Source organism: Drosophila melanogaster, chromosome X, assembly GCF_000001215.4.
Source record: "Drosophila melanogaster chromosome X".
NCBI lineage: Eukaryota > Metazoa > Arthropoda > Insecta > Diptera > Drosophilidae > Drosophila > Drosophila melanogaster.
In genome coordinates, this window is record NC_004354.4 from 17,815,151 (window position 1) to 17,827,935 (window position 12,785).

At 45.3% G+C, this 12,785-nt stretch overlaps 2 protein-coding genes across 3 annotated transcripts; both read right to left on the reverse strand.

The window, feature by feature from the left end:
• Nucleotides 1-4,004: 4,004 nt before the first annotated feature.
• CG12986 (uncharacterized protein) lies at nt 4,005-4,535 on the reverse strand. Its single transcript, NM_133015.2, has one exon. The coding sequence runs from the start codon at nt 4,463-4,465 to the stop codon at nt 4,088-4,090; it is 378 nt and encodes a 125-aa protein (NP_573243.1). The 5' UTR covers nt 4,466-4,535; the 3' UTR covers nt 4,005-4,087.
• Nucleotides 4,536-5,613: 1,078 nt separating this feature from the next.
• Nucleotides 5,614-12,414, reverse strand: Socs16D (Suppressor of Cytokine Signaling at 16D). Of its 2 annotated transcripts, none has more exons than NM_001272733.2 (9): nt 12,173-12,414; nt 10,397-10,740; nt 8,228-10,331; nt 8,041-8,168; nt 7,809-7,977; nt 7,648-7,738; nt 7,475-7,582; nt 7,277-7,409; nt 5,614-7,200 (listed from the first exon to the last, which is right to left on the reverse strand). In NM_001272733.2, exons 2-9 carry the CDS (start codon nt 10,703-10,705, stop codon nt 7,177-7,179), a joined length of 3,066 nt encoding a protein of 1,021 aa, NP_001259662.1. In that variant the 5' UTR covers nt 10,706-10,740; nt 12,173-12,414; the 3' UTR covers nt 5,614-7,176. The 2 variants fall into 2 exon arrangements, with proteins under 2 accessions (NP_001259662.1, NP_523390.3); NM_078666.4 differs by having other exon boundaries at nt 5,625-7,200; nt 8,041-8,153; nt 12,173-12,370.
• Nucleotides 12,415-12,785: the final 371 nt, after the last annotated feature.

Consider the following 12,785-nt stretch of genomic DNA (forward strand, 5'->3'; position numbering starts at 1 on the left):
TGCCTGGCAGCTTTCTTGAAGATCCGCTCGACTCCAGCCGCATCCACATCCACATAGCCCACTGCTGATCCTCCGAGCTTAACGTCTTCATTACGCACGGCCACGGCCCACGTTTCCTGCCACCATCCTCTCGACGCGGAGTCTGAAAAAAAAAAACGAAGAAGAAACTGAAACAGAGACCCAGAACCAGAATCAGAATCAGAACCAGAGGACCACTCTGTCTCCGCTGCCAATTTCGTTTTGCATTTTCAATTTCGTGGCATTTCCTTTCGGGATCTGGAGATCTGAAGATCTTGAGATCTGGAGATCTTGCGATCTGGGGATCTTGGGATTCGAACCTAAGCCGAAAGCTTTAGCCAGCGGGTGGCTGGCGGTCTCAGCTGGTGGGGATTGTCTGCGGATCGGCTAGCGTTAATTAGCTGATGAGCCCGAAGATCAAATGCCAATTAACCAATCGAGGTGCACAAAGGGCGTCCTAATTGAATTAGAGCCAACCAAGTCAAGCGACTGGAATATCGGGGTTGTGCAAACAAATTGGGCCATAAATTGTATGCCAGATTTTTATTAAGCTGAAATTTAGAATTATTTACTAAAATTAAAGTCTATGGCATTATTTTAAAATTACTTTTAATCAGCGCGCAATCATTTTCAGTTGGGTTACTCAATCAATTGAGCTAGTTGTTCGTTGGATTAATTGCAAGCCTTTTGAAATATAAACTTTATGCTATTTACAATTATTGCACCGCTTAAACATATTATATTATTCCAAATTGGCCCACAAGGGATGACTACAATAAATTGTTCAAACTTTTGTTCGAAAGCGATGTGCATGCGTGAGTTTTTCACACGAATTGCGAATTCGTTGCGGGTCGTAAAAAGCTCTGAATGATCTTTGCCTGCTGTTTGCCGTTTGGATGGATCTTAATATAACAACAATTCATATTTTTTATTACACCTACTTTGGGGCCCACGAAGGCGACGACGATCGGCGGAGCGAGCGGCTCTGAAATGAAGGCGTTAACCAAGTTTAATACATTTATTTGGGCCACAAAAGCCAACGCTGGCCGGGATTGGGACGAGGTCTCCAACTGAAACGGAGACTTCCACCACGAGCTGGGCACCTCCAAGGAAGCCAGGAATACGGGGCGCAGGCGCAGCAGACGCTGCCATATCTGTCCAAAGTAATAATTATGTTTCACGTTGTTATCCTAATTTACGTGCCCCAGAACAAGAGACCTAACCAGAATCCCAGTATGCATCCCAGATGCACTGAAACAAATGAACACTGGCTAATAAATATTGGTTTTTATACAATTTGGCAGCATTACAATTTCTAAAAGGGGTGTTAAGGTAAATGCCATGTTAATATTTAAAAAGTATTGCTTAAAAGACTCATTTCAATAATTGGTATCTGAAATTTTAAGGTAATGTATTAAAAAGCCCAGTTTTTGTTATTATAAGAAGTTAAATATTTAGATTTTCCGTGACCAGAATTGGTGTTTAGAATTGGGTAAGCACTTCTGATCTGATAGTCGCGACTCTCGACTAAAACGTTCTCTCTGGTTTAAAGTGGCATTGAGTATGGGCAGGACTATTTCTTGCAGTGTCTGAACCTGAACCGCCGTCACAAGCGATGCCCGCGGCTCAAACTGAAGCCAAGCTGAAAAGGCTGAGGCTCCAACATCGGCCAAAACTGCGGCTCATCATCGTCGTGGTCGTCCAGCCGTCGTCTTTGGATGGTCGGTCGGCGCATTTCACTGGAAAAATATTAAACACAAAGCGAGATACTGAAAATTGATTTCTCACCTTCGTGCACGTTATGGAGGCACCGCTGTCCTCCATCCTCCGTCGGCCGTCCTTGCGGCTTATAATTAATTAATACGTAGCTGCACATGTACAAATATACAGGTATAAATATCCGGATTTGGATATAGCACTTCGTGATTTGCACGCCCGCCGCGTTTCGTTTGGCTTTGCTTTCGTTTTGACGACGGGCTCCAAAAACATTTCAATAATCATAATCTCGAACGGGAGGAAGGGTAGCCCTGAAAAAAAGGGGGTGGGGGTATGGTATGGTATCTATGGAGTGCCCAGTTTGGTTACCCGCCAGACAGCCTGTCGCAGTGGCACCACCTCTCTTGTTGTTGCCCGTTCCCATTTCCTCTGCAGCCAGACTCTCGCTCTCCTCCACTCGTAAATTAACATTTATCTGGGAATTTATTGCATCATCGGGAAAAGTTTTCAATTCGCTGGAGAAGCAGCCGAGAAATGAGAGGTGCGATAGGATAGGTGTGAGTATAGTCTGCTAGGAATCCCCATACCCATACCCATTCCCATACCCATTCCCATGTCCATTTCCAAGCACCTGTTGGTCAATGGGAAATTTATTTGTCATTCCTTTTGCACCATTTGTCGCGGCTTTTAATTTCCTTTCATAGCGCAGCTTAGTTTTCCATTTCGAAATCTTCATCTCTCATAATTTTTGAGAAGGTCGTTTGCCTTTTTCGTTGGTTTTGTAAACTACTGGTCAAAAACTTGGAAGAAATATCTGTAGTAAAATGTTTATATTAAATTCGTATATATAAATGTTAATATATTCCCCAATATTAAACAGAGTTTGCATTTATAAACCATCAAATTTACATATGTATTAATTAATAGTATAAAATACTGAGTCAATTTTTGGTAATTGTAGGGCATCTAGAATTCGTCTCTATGCCCTACTCTTAAGTTACCTCTTTTGTTGGTAATATTTTCTTTTGTAACATCGGCTCAGTTCGTTAGCCTCGCGTCCGAAAACTGATTTTTTTTTTTTGGCCAACCTGGTGCATCGTGACACTTTAAAACGAGCATGGCATATAAAAATTTGTATGATATGATTTTTATAGACTTCAAATCGATTTTTTTATGATCATCGCTGCCGCTTTTTATGCGCTCACCACGGTTTTATGTGACAGCAGTGCAGCGCGGGGGGGGGGGGGGGGGTGGTTGGTTGGTTATGGCCATTGTGGGGGTTACGGCCTTAAAGTTAACACCAACGGTCGGGTATTAGCCCATTGGAAACCCGCAACTCCAAGCTATGAAACCCGAATGCCTGGCTGCATCTTTATGTAATTATGTAATTAGGTGTTAAAGGCAGACAATTTGATGGAGCCCAACAAGCACACAAAATATTGACAATGATAATGATGTTTGGAGCACCGTTAGGAGTAACTCCTTATCGAGGCACTCAGATCGCACGACATATGTATGGACCATATGCCGCATACAAGTTATATATATGCGATCGATTCAATATCCGGTCGTGGCCACCTGTTGTGCCCCTTTTTCTATGTGCGCCGCATTTTTAATTTAATTTTTTTTGCACTCTCCCTCATATGCAAGCTTAAATTATTTCGTACGCTCCTCAACTTCGAACCTCATGCTCATCCTCCTGCTGCTCCTGCTGCTCCTGCTCCTCATGCTCCTGGCCATCGCTGGTGATTAATAAAGCCAACATCCAGACCGGATCGGCAATGTTGCCTTTGCAACAGCTGGCTGCAACAGCCTGGCCAATTCCAATTGCCAATCGCGTTCGTGAGAAGAGCGACCGGGCCCAAAAGCACAGAAAACAGTGCCGAAAAAACTGCAGTTGACTTTCTTTTTTATGGACTAAAAATTATTATTATAATTATAATCATACGATCAGTCGTTAATTGACGAGCGTTTACACGATTTACTTGATTTTTTGCGGATTTATTGAATTGGTTCGTATGAACGATTGTATGCACATCCTTGCGATTTCTCTGGGAATATAAAGAACAACTTTAATACTAACTAACATCCTAGTACATCAGACTAATGCTATGAGTTTTCCATCTTTTAATTCAAAGAACAGAGTTCTTAAAAGCCATTCATTCTGTTGAATTTCTATCTCAGATAGCAAGAAGTATGTATCTTTAGTCCCAATTGACTCAAGTAGAATGATTAAGTGATTTCTAATTTGATTTATTTTGTAACATATCCTTATGCTAACTGTACACTTATGGTAGGTACTAACTTATGGCGAATTATGTACACGAGTCAGAGTATGCAAAACACTTCACTCTCACTTTTTGATCACCGCATTGGCAGTCGCGTCCTGGGTGAAGTGGAATATCCTCAGGCGATGGTACGAACAGGCCACCCGACATCCGCGGGTGCAGAACTCCCGATCCGCGCACATGGAGGTGGCCAGACTGCGCTGCACAACGTCCAGGACGCGGCAGTAGTCGTGGCACATGTAGCAGTCTGGACGGGATCGGCAGAGCAGTGGTGGCGTAATCGCTGGCAAGGATTGCCGGTAGCAGAGCTCTCGGCACTCGGCGATCCTCTGCGGTCGTCCTTTTAGTCCTACGGCGGATGTGGATATGGATGCGCCCAGCGCATTGCCAGCGATAAAGATGCTCACACACAGGATGGTCATCATTTTTGCTCCTCCAGTCATGGTTCCTTTGAATTTGAGGTCCTTACTTTTAGTTTTACTTCCGTAATGTCGAAGAGATGTGTGGATCGCTTTAGATTTCTCCGGCTTCTGATTGTCCCGGTCAACTAGTATGGCCTTATATACCAACGCCGTCGTTTCCAACCCGTTTCATTCATAAAACGTTTGGAAAATCCCGACTAACTACCTGGTCGGTCACCATATATTACCCGCCGGCCGCACGGTTCTGATCCTCTAGATTGGGACTGTGGATCCAGGTAATTGACAACACGTGTGCGCAACGCGTCGCCGTTGCAGTTTCATGAATGACCGGCTCTGCGGGAAATCCCATGGACTTTCCCGCCATTCATAAGGTTACCTGCAGGATGAGCCAAAGTCTCGGATTCCTGCTGGCGCCATTCGGTGACAGTTTTTATTGTTGCGTAATACGTTTTTAACTAATCCCGGAGGTGACATGAAGCAACCAGAAGCACCCACTACCTGGCTCGAAAACGAAGTTCGACAGACGCAAGTTAATTGGGAAAGTTTCAGGTAAAACCGCACCACGAGTCCAATTGATAAAACGCATACAACGCACGGCATTGGTCTATCAAAAATATCATTACCCCTCTTTTAAAAGAATATAGCGTAATGTACAAAACGCCTGCATTTGATATAATTGTTATAAATTATGCTTATATATAATATTTGCATTAAAAGTATTCATGAAATAATCTAATCAAACAGGCATTTAGTTTTTCAGAATCGTGTGCACTGGCGCCACCTAGGTATGCTTCTTGTGTTTGCAATCGAACATATAGAGCCATCTACTTCACGATGTGAAAATCTCATTGTAAATTAACAATAAGTAGACAGAGTGCGTGTATGATGTAAAATGCATGTAATTTAAGAAATGCTGCGTCTGCTGTAAGAGTGGTTTGTGATACTATTAAAGGGATATGCAACTAACATTCACATATATACATATATATTACACATATGAATATACATTCTATGAACTTAGTCATTTCTTTTCAATCTTTTTGAATTATTGGCAACCTTAAGGAAATCATTTGCCAGATTGGGCAGCCCCGTAAAAAGTGGATTGAAAACCTAAGCAGTTAGTTTACAAATCAGCCGAATGAATGCCCGAAAATAAAACGAAAATTACTACAAGTTCTTTGTTTAATTTTTATTATTAAAAATGTTCTTTATATTGCCTTTGTTGTTTTGCTCATTTACTGTGACCGTTCGTACTCCTCCCCTCCACACCGCTCTCCTGTCATCGGCATTGCTTTGTATTTCTATCGTCATTCGTTCGTTTATTTAATTTTCCATAGACAAATATTGTTTGTTTAATGTTCAAAGAGGAGCCGAGCCCACGACGGACTCGAATTTGGCTTGGCTTGGCTTGGATTGGACTTGAGATTGGTTGGATTGGATTGGAGCGGGTTCTCTTACATCGTATACGTAATCGCAGTTACGACACAACAATAAAAAAAAACACACACTAAATAAATACCAAATTACAAACTAAAAACAAACCATACGCAATAGTGTACAAATGAGTTGAGCTTAAAACATAAATAACAAAGCCGAAAACAAAAATTAGTTAACAATTCAAATAAACCTAAATACAATACATTACAATTGTTGGCTTTCCTTGGTTTTCCATTCATCTGTGTGTGTGTGTTCGCCATTCTTTCCATCTGGCAATCGATCATTTGTGTACATGACATGGATTAAACTAAGTACAATGCGTTAATGGTTATATCATAATTCGCTCGCTTTCAAGGACCTTTGGGCACGGGCGTTGCGATGATTGAGCAGCTTCGAAATGGTTTCAGATCGAGTGTGCATAACAGAACCTCAACTATATGGGGGCTAGGCTATATCAAATCTATCAAATATCAAATATCAAACTGCACATCGTCTTCCAATTAACATTCGACGACTTATTTAAATCACAGCTAAAAGGCAAGCATAAAAGTAATTAATTGATTACACAAAACATCAACATCAACGACCTTGTCACATTATCTTTCTCTGTTACTGTTACTGTCACTGTCACTGTCACTGTTACTGTTACTGCTACTGTTTCTGTCTCTGTCTACTTCTCTGTCTGATTCGTGCCCAAAGTGAGGGGGAGGTTGAGGGGGGTTGAGGTTTTGGTTGTGGGTGGGACTTGGATTACTGGCTCTCAAATTTGCTTATGTACAACTCTGTTATTCGTTTACTTGACTACGCATAATTAATTTATATAATCGTCATATTCTGTCCTGTTCTTTTGTTTTCCATCGTTCATTTCATTAAATAGTTAATATTTATAGTATAGCACCGAGTACAAAAAAATGATCAATAAACAGAGTTTGAATTTTGTTTCCTTGATTTTTCTGGTTTTTCGTTTTTTGTTTTTGTTTCTTTTTTTTTGTTTTTGTTTTAGCAAAACTAACAATTTCCTCGCTTTGCTTACGCTTGTAACTTTTGTTTTTTTTTTTGTTTTTTGTTTGGTGTTCTCTTCTTTTCTTCTTCTTTTTGCTTTGTTTTTCGCTGTTCTTGTTATACAGAACGTTTAACGGTTGTTTGTTTGTTTGTTTGTTGCTTGCTTTGTTGTTACTGTTTGTTGTTAAATGTTTCGTTAAATTCTACTACTTATTTAAGGTAATAATTTCTGTTGCTTTCGTTTACGTTTTGTTGTCACAAGCGAATCGCCTCCGTTCGTTATCCCCCCTCCCTTACATCGTTCCATCGCCAGATATCTATAGTATATAGATAAGAAGGTGTTATATACAGGGAGATGAGATGAGATAGAGCTGCAGCGCATATTCAACTCACCTGCGAATGCGAACTGTCGCTCTCCACCTGCTCGGAATAGCAGTGCTTATAGTTAAGATAGTCTAGAAGTCTTCTCGGTAATGGCAATGTCTGTATTAGATCCTTTCGTATAACCGCCTTTAGTATAACAAATCTGAAATTATAGATAGATAGATAAATGATAGATATAATAGAAACGTATAGTTGATGCAAACCCACCTGCACATGTGCTGCAAGCTTTGTACATGCTTAAACCTAGATACTGGATTGGTTAATTGCACTCGCATTGGTCCGTGCTCAGGCCGACGATGCAGAAAGAAGAGATATCTGAGGAAGATTTCGGATTGCGTTACAGTCATAAAGTGGATGCAGTACTTTCGGGCTGTGCTAACCTGCCGCTCCGCGAATGCTCGACGGCCTTCTCAATGAACTCGGTGATGGTCTGCGACTTGAACTTGGCATACGAGCCAAAGGAAAAGGTTCCTGCTTACAATGAAACAACAATGTACACATAGTATGACAGATGTCATCAATGTATATGATATAAACGCACCCTGATCTTGCTCGATGCGCACATGTCGCACACAGTTGTTCAGCTTGAAGCTCAGGGAGAAGATGTAATGGTCGTCGGAGCTGTCGCGCACGATGAAGGAGCCGTCCGGTTCGCTGGATAGCACCTTCTCAGCCGCCTCGCTGGACAGGGGACCCCAGTACCAGCCATACTGCGAAACAAGATCATTGAACGATTAGCGCTTTTCCGGGCGGGCAATACGACTGAAACCTACGTCTTTGACTTTCTCAATGCTGGAGGTGAACTGCAGTGCCCGGGGCTCCTGGATTGCATTCGTCTTGACCTCCTCCGGTTCCGACTTGACGGCTTCAATGGCATAGGCTGCGGCTGTGAATGGCAAAGCTATGACAATTATAGACAACTATAGACACAACCAGCAGTTCTGCAAGGCGTCCACTCACCCTTCTTTGGTAGTGGTGGCAGGGCACGAGACTGGAACTTCTTGCGCAGATCGGCATTCGGTTCGTCCGCCTCAGCCGTTATCAACGTCCCGTTCAGTTCGCTGGCCAACTGGGTTTGCCCCGCTGCACCCGGAGCGCTGGTTATCACGGCAATTGGCGGGATCAGGGGCGCTGTTGCCGCTGCATTCGCATTGGCACTGGCAAAGGTGCCGGTCTGGTTGTTGCCCGAGCCTCGGCAACGACTGTGATTACTCCGCCGGAAGCGAAAGATGCTGCAGAACCGCTGCTTTAGGTTCAGCGTGAACTGTGACTTCTTTTCCGAGTGCAGGACGTGCTTGTTATTCGGTGGCTGGTGCTGATTGTGGTGCTCCGTCGGTGGCTTCTCCAGCTGCTGTTGCGATGGCTGATGGTTGTTGTTGTTGTTATTGTTGTTGTTGAGCTTATCATTGTCCAGGTTGTGCTTGTTCTGCTTGCTCAGATACTTGCCACCGCCACCGCCAGCGCTGCCACCGCCAACGCCGCCATCACTGCTGGCGCCACCAGCACCATTGCCCGCTCCCGGCGGTCCACCACCTCCTCGGGTGGTGCCCACACTGCTCCGCGTTCTCGCCGTGGTGGTGGTGGTATTGGTCGAAACACTCCAAATGGTCTCGTTGCTCGACTTGACCATCGGCTTGGGCGTGGGCTTGCCTGCATCCGAGTAGAGGGTGTGATAGAACTGCTTCACCTCATCCAGCGTCATGTGCAGTGGCTCCGATTCGCTAACCTGGCCCATGCCGACGCCCACCGGCGTTCGATACTTGCCGTGCTTGCTCTTCTCACCATCGCCATCGCTGGTCTCCGTTCCGGCGCCCGTGCCTGATCCGGCGTAGCGCTGCTTGCGCTTGTTGCGTTTGTTCCGCCTGCTCGCCTTGTGGTAAGTGGGCGCTGCGGGCTTCTGCTGCTGTTGCTCCTCCACCAACAGCTGTTGCTGCTGCTGCTGCTCGATCATGTCCACGGGAAAGGCGTAGATGTCCGAGTCGATGGGCACGTTGTAGAAATCGGATATCTCGCGCGTGAACAGCGCATCGTGCGACATGGCCTGGGTGATGAAAATCGAGTCGTCCGGCTTGTTGGCCGACGAGACGTTCAGTGAGTTGTGCGAGCTGCTCAGGCGGCTGTTCAGCGAGTTTCTCGAGTTGGGCCGCTGGCCATGGCTGTAGCCGTAGCCCGGCTGGTGGTGGTGATGGTGATGATGGCTTCCATGCCCGTGGCCATGGCTATGGTGGTAATGACAATGGCTGGTGTGGCCCAGCGGACTGTAGAGCGAGGCCTGGCGTCGCTGCAGACTGCTGTTATCCACCGGCTGCCGCCTGGCCCCGTAGTACAGGTCGTAGTCGTGGATCTCCGACAGACCGGCGCTGTTGAACCTCTGTTGGGCAGCCGCCGCCTTGGCACTGGCTATGTTGTCCTGTTCCGTGGGTATGGCCTTGAAGTAGCGAGTATGGTCCTGGTAGTACGGACATAACGTCTGCTTGATCTTAACTATGGACACGGGTGGCGGCGGCGATGGCAGCGGGGAGCAGCTGCTGGCGTCCGATTGTTCCTCATCGAGCAGATCCACGCTATTGCCCAGCGAACTGCTCACAATGTTGTTGGGCTCATCGTATATGTTGTCCGTGTGGCTGTTCAGTATGGAATCGCTTGAGTACAGATGCTTGTTGATCGCATACGACTCTTTGAGACTCATCTGGCCCAGGGCCTGGCCATCCAGGGCGTCCAGCTTGCACTCGGTCTTGGCCAGCAAGAGGACCAACTCTTGGCTGGGCGGATGCGGTTCCTCGGGCAGAACGGCCGTGGCCAGGCCGCTCACCATGGTGGTGGCATCGTCCTTCAGATGCTCGAACGACGATTGCGAGGAGGTCCAGCGACGCAGACTGTTCACTATGTTCTTGGAGATCGAGCGCACCAGGGTGGTCTGTGGCGAGTCCTGGAACTCGGGCGGCGGATCAATGGGCGCCAACGGACCCTTTTTCAGCGTATTAAAGTTCTCGGCACTCATGCCGCCCTCGGAGCAATTGTCCAGTGAATCGAACTGCGAGACCTCGCCATCGCTCTCCACCATCTGCAAGGGATTCAATGGGATTAGGGGTATTCTCGTAGGGATTCGTGCGACCCAGTGCGGCTCACCTCAATCTCGAATTTGCACATGCCCAGTCGGTAGGAGTCGCCACTGGAGATGGAACTGTTGGTGGTCAATGGAACTCCACTATCATCGCTCAGCGAGGCCGCCGCATTCAGCTCGATGCTGTTGGCGCTGACCAGTTCGTGATGCGGTGGTGGCATGATGCTAAAGCTGTCGCTGCTGCAGATGCTCGACACGCAGACGCCTCCGCTGCCGCTTCCTCCTCCACCGGCCACGCCTCCACCGCCCACATTGCCATTCGAATTGGAGCTGCAGTTGGAGTTGCTGTCCTTAAGCTTAATGGACGAATCCATTTTCGGGGCAAGGAGACTCAGATGAGAGGCAACAGCTGAATAACGAGATGAAAAGCGGTTTCGTGTTATTAACAACTACTTCCAAGGATGCTGGGGAAAGATACGTATCTTAAACAATACAAAAACAATGCAAGTCATAGCAAAAGGTTTAAGTCTGATGATGTCTTGTCATTTAAATGTTGACCGACAGATAAAAGATAATTGAGATGAACAAAAAATGACAATTAAATGATGGATTTTAGATGTTTTTTTTTTTAAGAAAACAGTTTAAAAATAAATTGTTATTCAGGGTTTTGGAGACATATTATAATTATAGTATGTTTATTTGGCATCCTGCATACCATTTTCTTTTATTCCCAGTATCTGCACATTATTTGTATGATTAAATATCGCTGAATGTGCGGAAAAACCAACTTATCAGCAATATTTGAGGCGCATTTGAGTGCTTAATTTGAACTTAAATCGACCGATGAGAATGTCGCCTTCTAGACGTTATATAGGACTTATGAAAATTGAATTAGCTGCGCTTTTTAGGGTTCGATTTTGATTAATTGGATGACACACATCCCAACCTATGACCTTTGGGTGCGGCGGCTGCAGCTTGCAACGAATGCAATTGAAGGTCAATGACAGTTGCGTGCGCCGTTTTTCGTCCTGTCGTCCCGGCCGCCCGCCCCCTCGCCGAGCCTACCCCACTGCGGCCCCCTTTTCACCTACGCTCGTGCTTGTGCGCAGAAATTGAAGCCAAAAAAGCAGACGAGATTTTTTTCCCCCCTTTTTGGGCGTAGAGATTTAGTTTGCGGATTTCGCCAGCGGATTTTCCAAAGAGACTTTTTAGAGCAGGAAAAAACTAGAGATTCAGCGCGGAAGTGGAAGATGAAGATCCAGAAATGGATCTCTGCCAATTGGAATCTGAAGTGCGTAAAAAGTACCGCTGTAGTACACACACACACATGGGCAAAAGAGTAGCCGGAAAAGTCAGCCGCCCCCCGAAAACCACCCAACGCCTACCGCCCACCGACATCGTGCGTCGTCGTTTTCGTAGTACGACGTTTGCTAGTATTTTTTAAGCCATTTTATATAGGAGCCGCTAGCGGGTGAAAAGGAGAGAGGGCGAACGGCAGTGCAGTGCAGCGATAACAAGAATTCTTATTAGAATTTTGTCACTCTGCGTATATACACAACTCGCACACACACAAACACATAGCACAACAGCAGGACCAACACCAACACACTGAGCGAGAGAGCCACGACACCTACGCACACACACACACACACACTCGCACACACGGGTTTAATTTAACACCTTTGCTTAATTTAATTATTGCTCTCCTGGCTCTCGCGTACACACACACACACCAGCGCAGGCCAGACTCGCACACACACACACGCACATACAGAGGCACATGCACATACACGACCGTTTGCATTCATTACAAATACAATTCCAGTTGCAATCGCACTTGCCTTTCGCTGCCCCTTTCGTCGGCTGCTTTCCTCCGATTAGATTCGCGACACCCACACGGATCCGATCCAGATTCCAATTGCGATTCCGATCTGCTTCCTATTGGCTGCTCTGCGCCAATTTGTTGTTGACGGGATTGATTGCACGCATTGCAATTGCTGCACGGCCGCTGCTTTCAATTTCGATGTTCAATTTCAGCATTTCAGTTTGGCTAGCGATGGCACTGCATCGATGAAAGGGCGATACTATCGATTGGCGGCACGACACTAACCTACGAGCGATGGCACATGCATCGCGGCTTAATCGTTAACATCGGTGCTGCCAGACTTTTGGAAAATATTTAAAATCAATATTTGCAATAAAAACCGTTACAGTACAATCAAAATGCAAAAATATAATTTTTGTGTTTGAAACTTCGCTAAAAGAAGAAGAATTTTACGAAAATTCTGCGAGAAAAATTCCGGGCAGGAATTTTGATACTGAAAACCAACAAAGTAAATATTTTCCTAAAAACTCACTTTACTTCTCGACTTCAAATGGTTGCAATGTAAAGATCGAAAAATCGATTAAGGATTAATAAACACAAAAAACGTATTATATTTTAAAATGCTGCAT

Excerpts from the sequence above, each read along its gene's own strand:
- Socs16D (NM_001272733.2), bottom strand. The coding sequence starts at position 10,705 with ATGGATTCGTCCATTAAGCTTAAGGACAGCAACTCCAACTGCAGCTCC. Across the intron at positions 7,978-8,040 it reads GCATTGAGAAAGTCAAAGAC|TATGGCTGGTACTGGGGTCC; the intron begins GTAGGTTTCAGT and ends CTTGTTTCGCAG. Across the intron at positions 7,410-7,474 it reads AGCTTGCAGCACATGTGCAG|ATTTGTTATACTAAAGGCGG; the intron begins GTGGGTTTGCAT and ends CTATAATTTCAG.
- CG12986 (NM_133015.2), bottom strand. The coding sequence starts at position 4,465 with ATGACTGGAGGAGCAAAAATGATGACCATCCTGTGTGTGAGCATCTTT.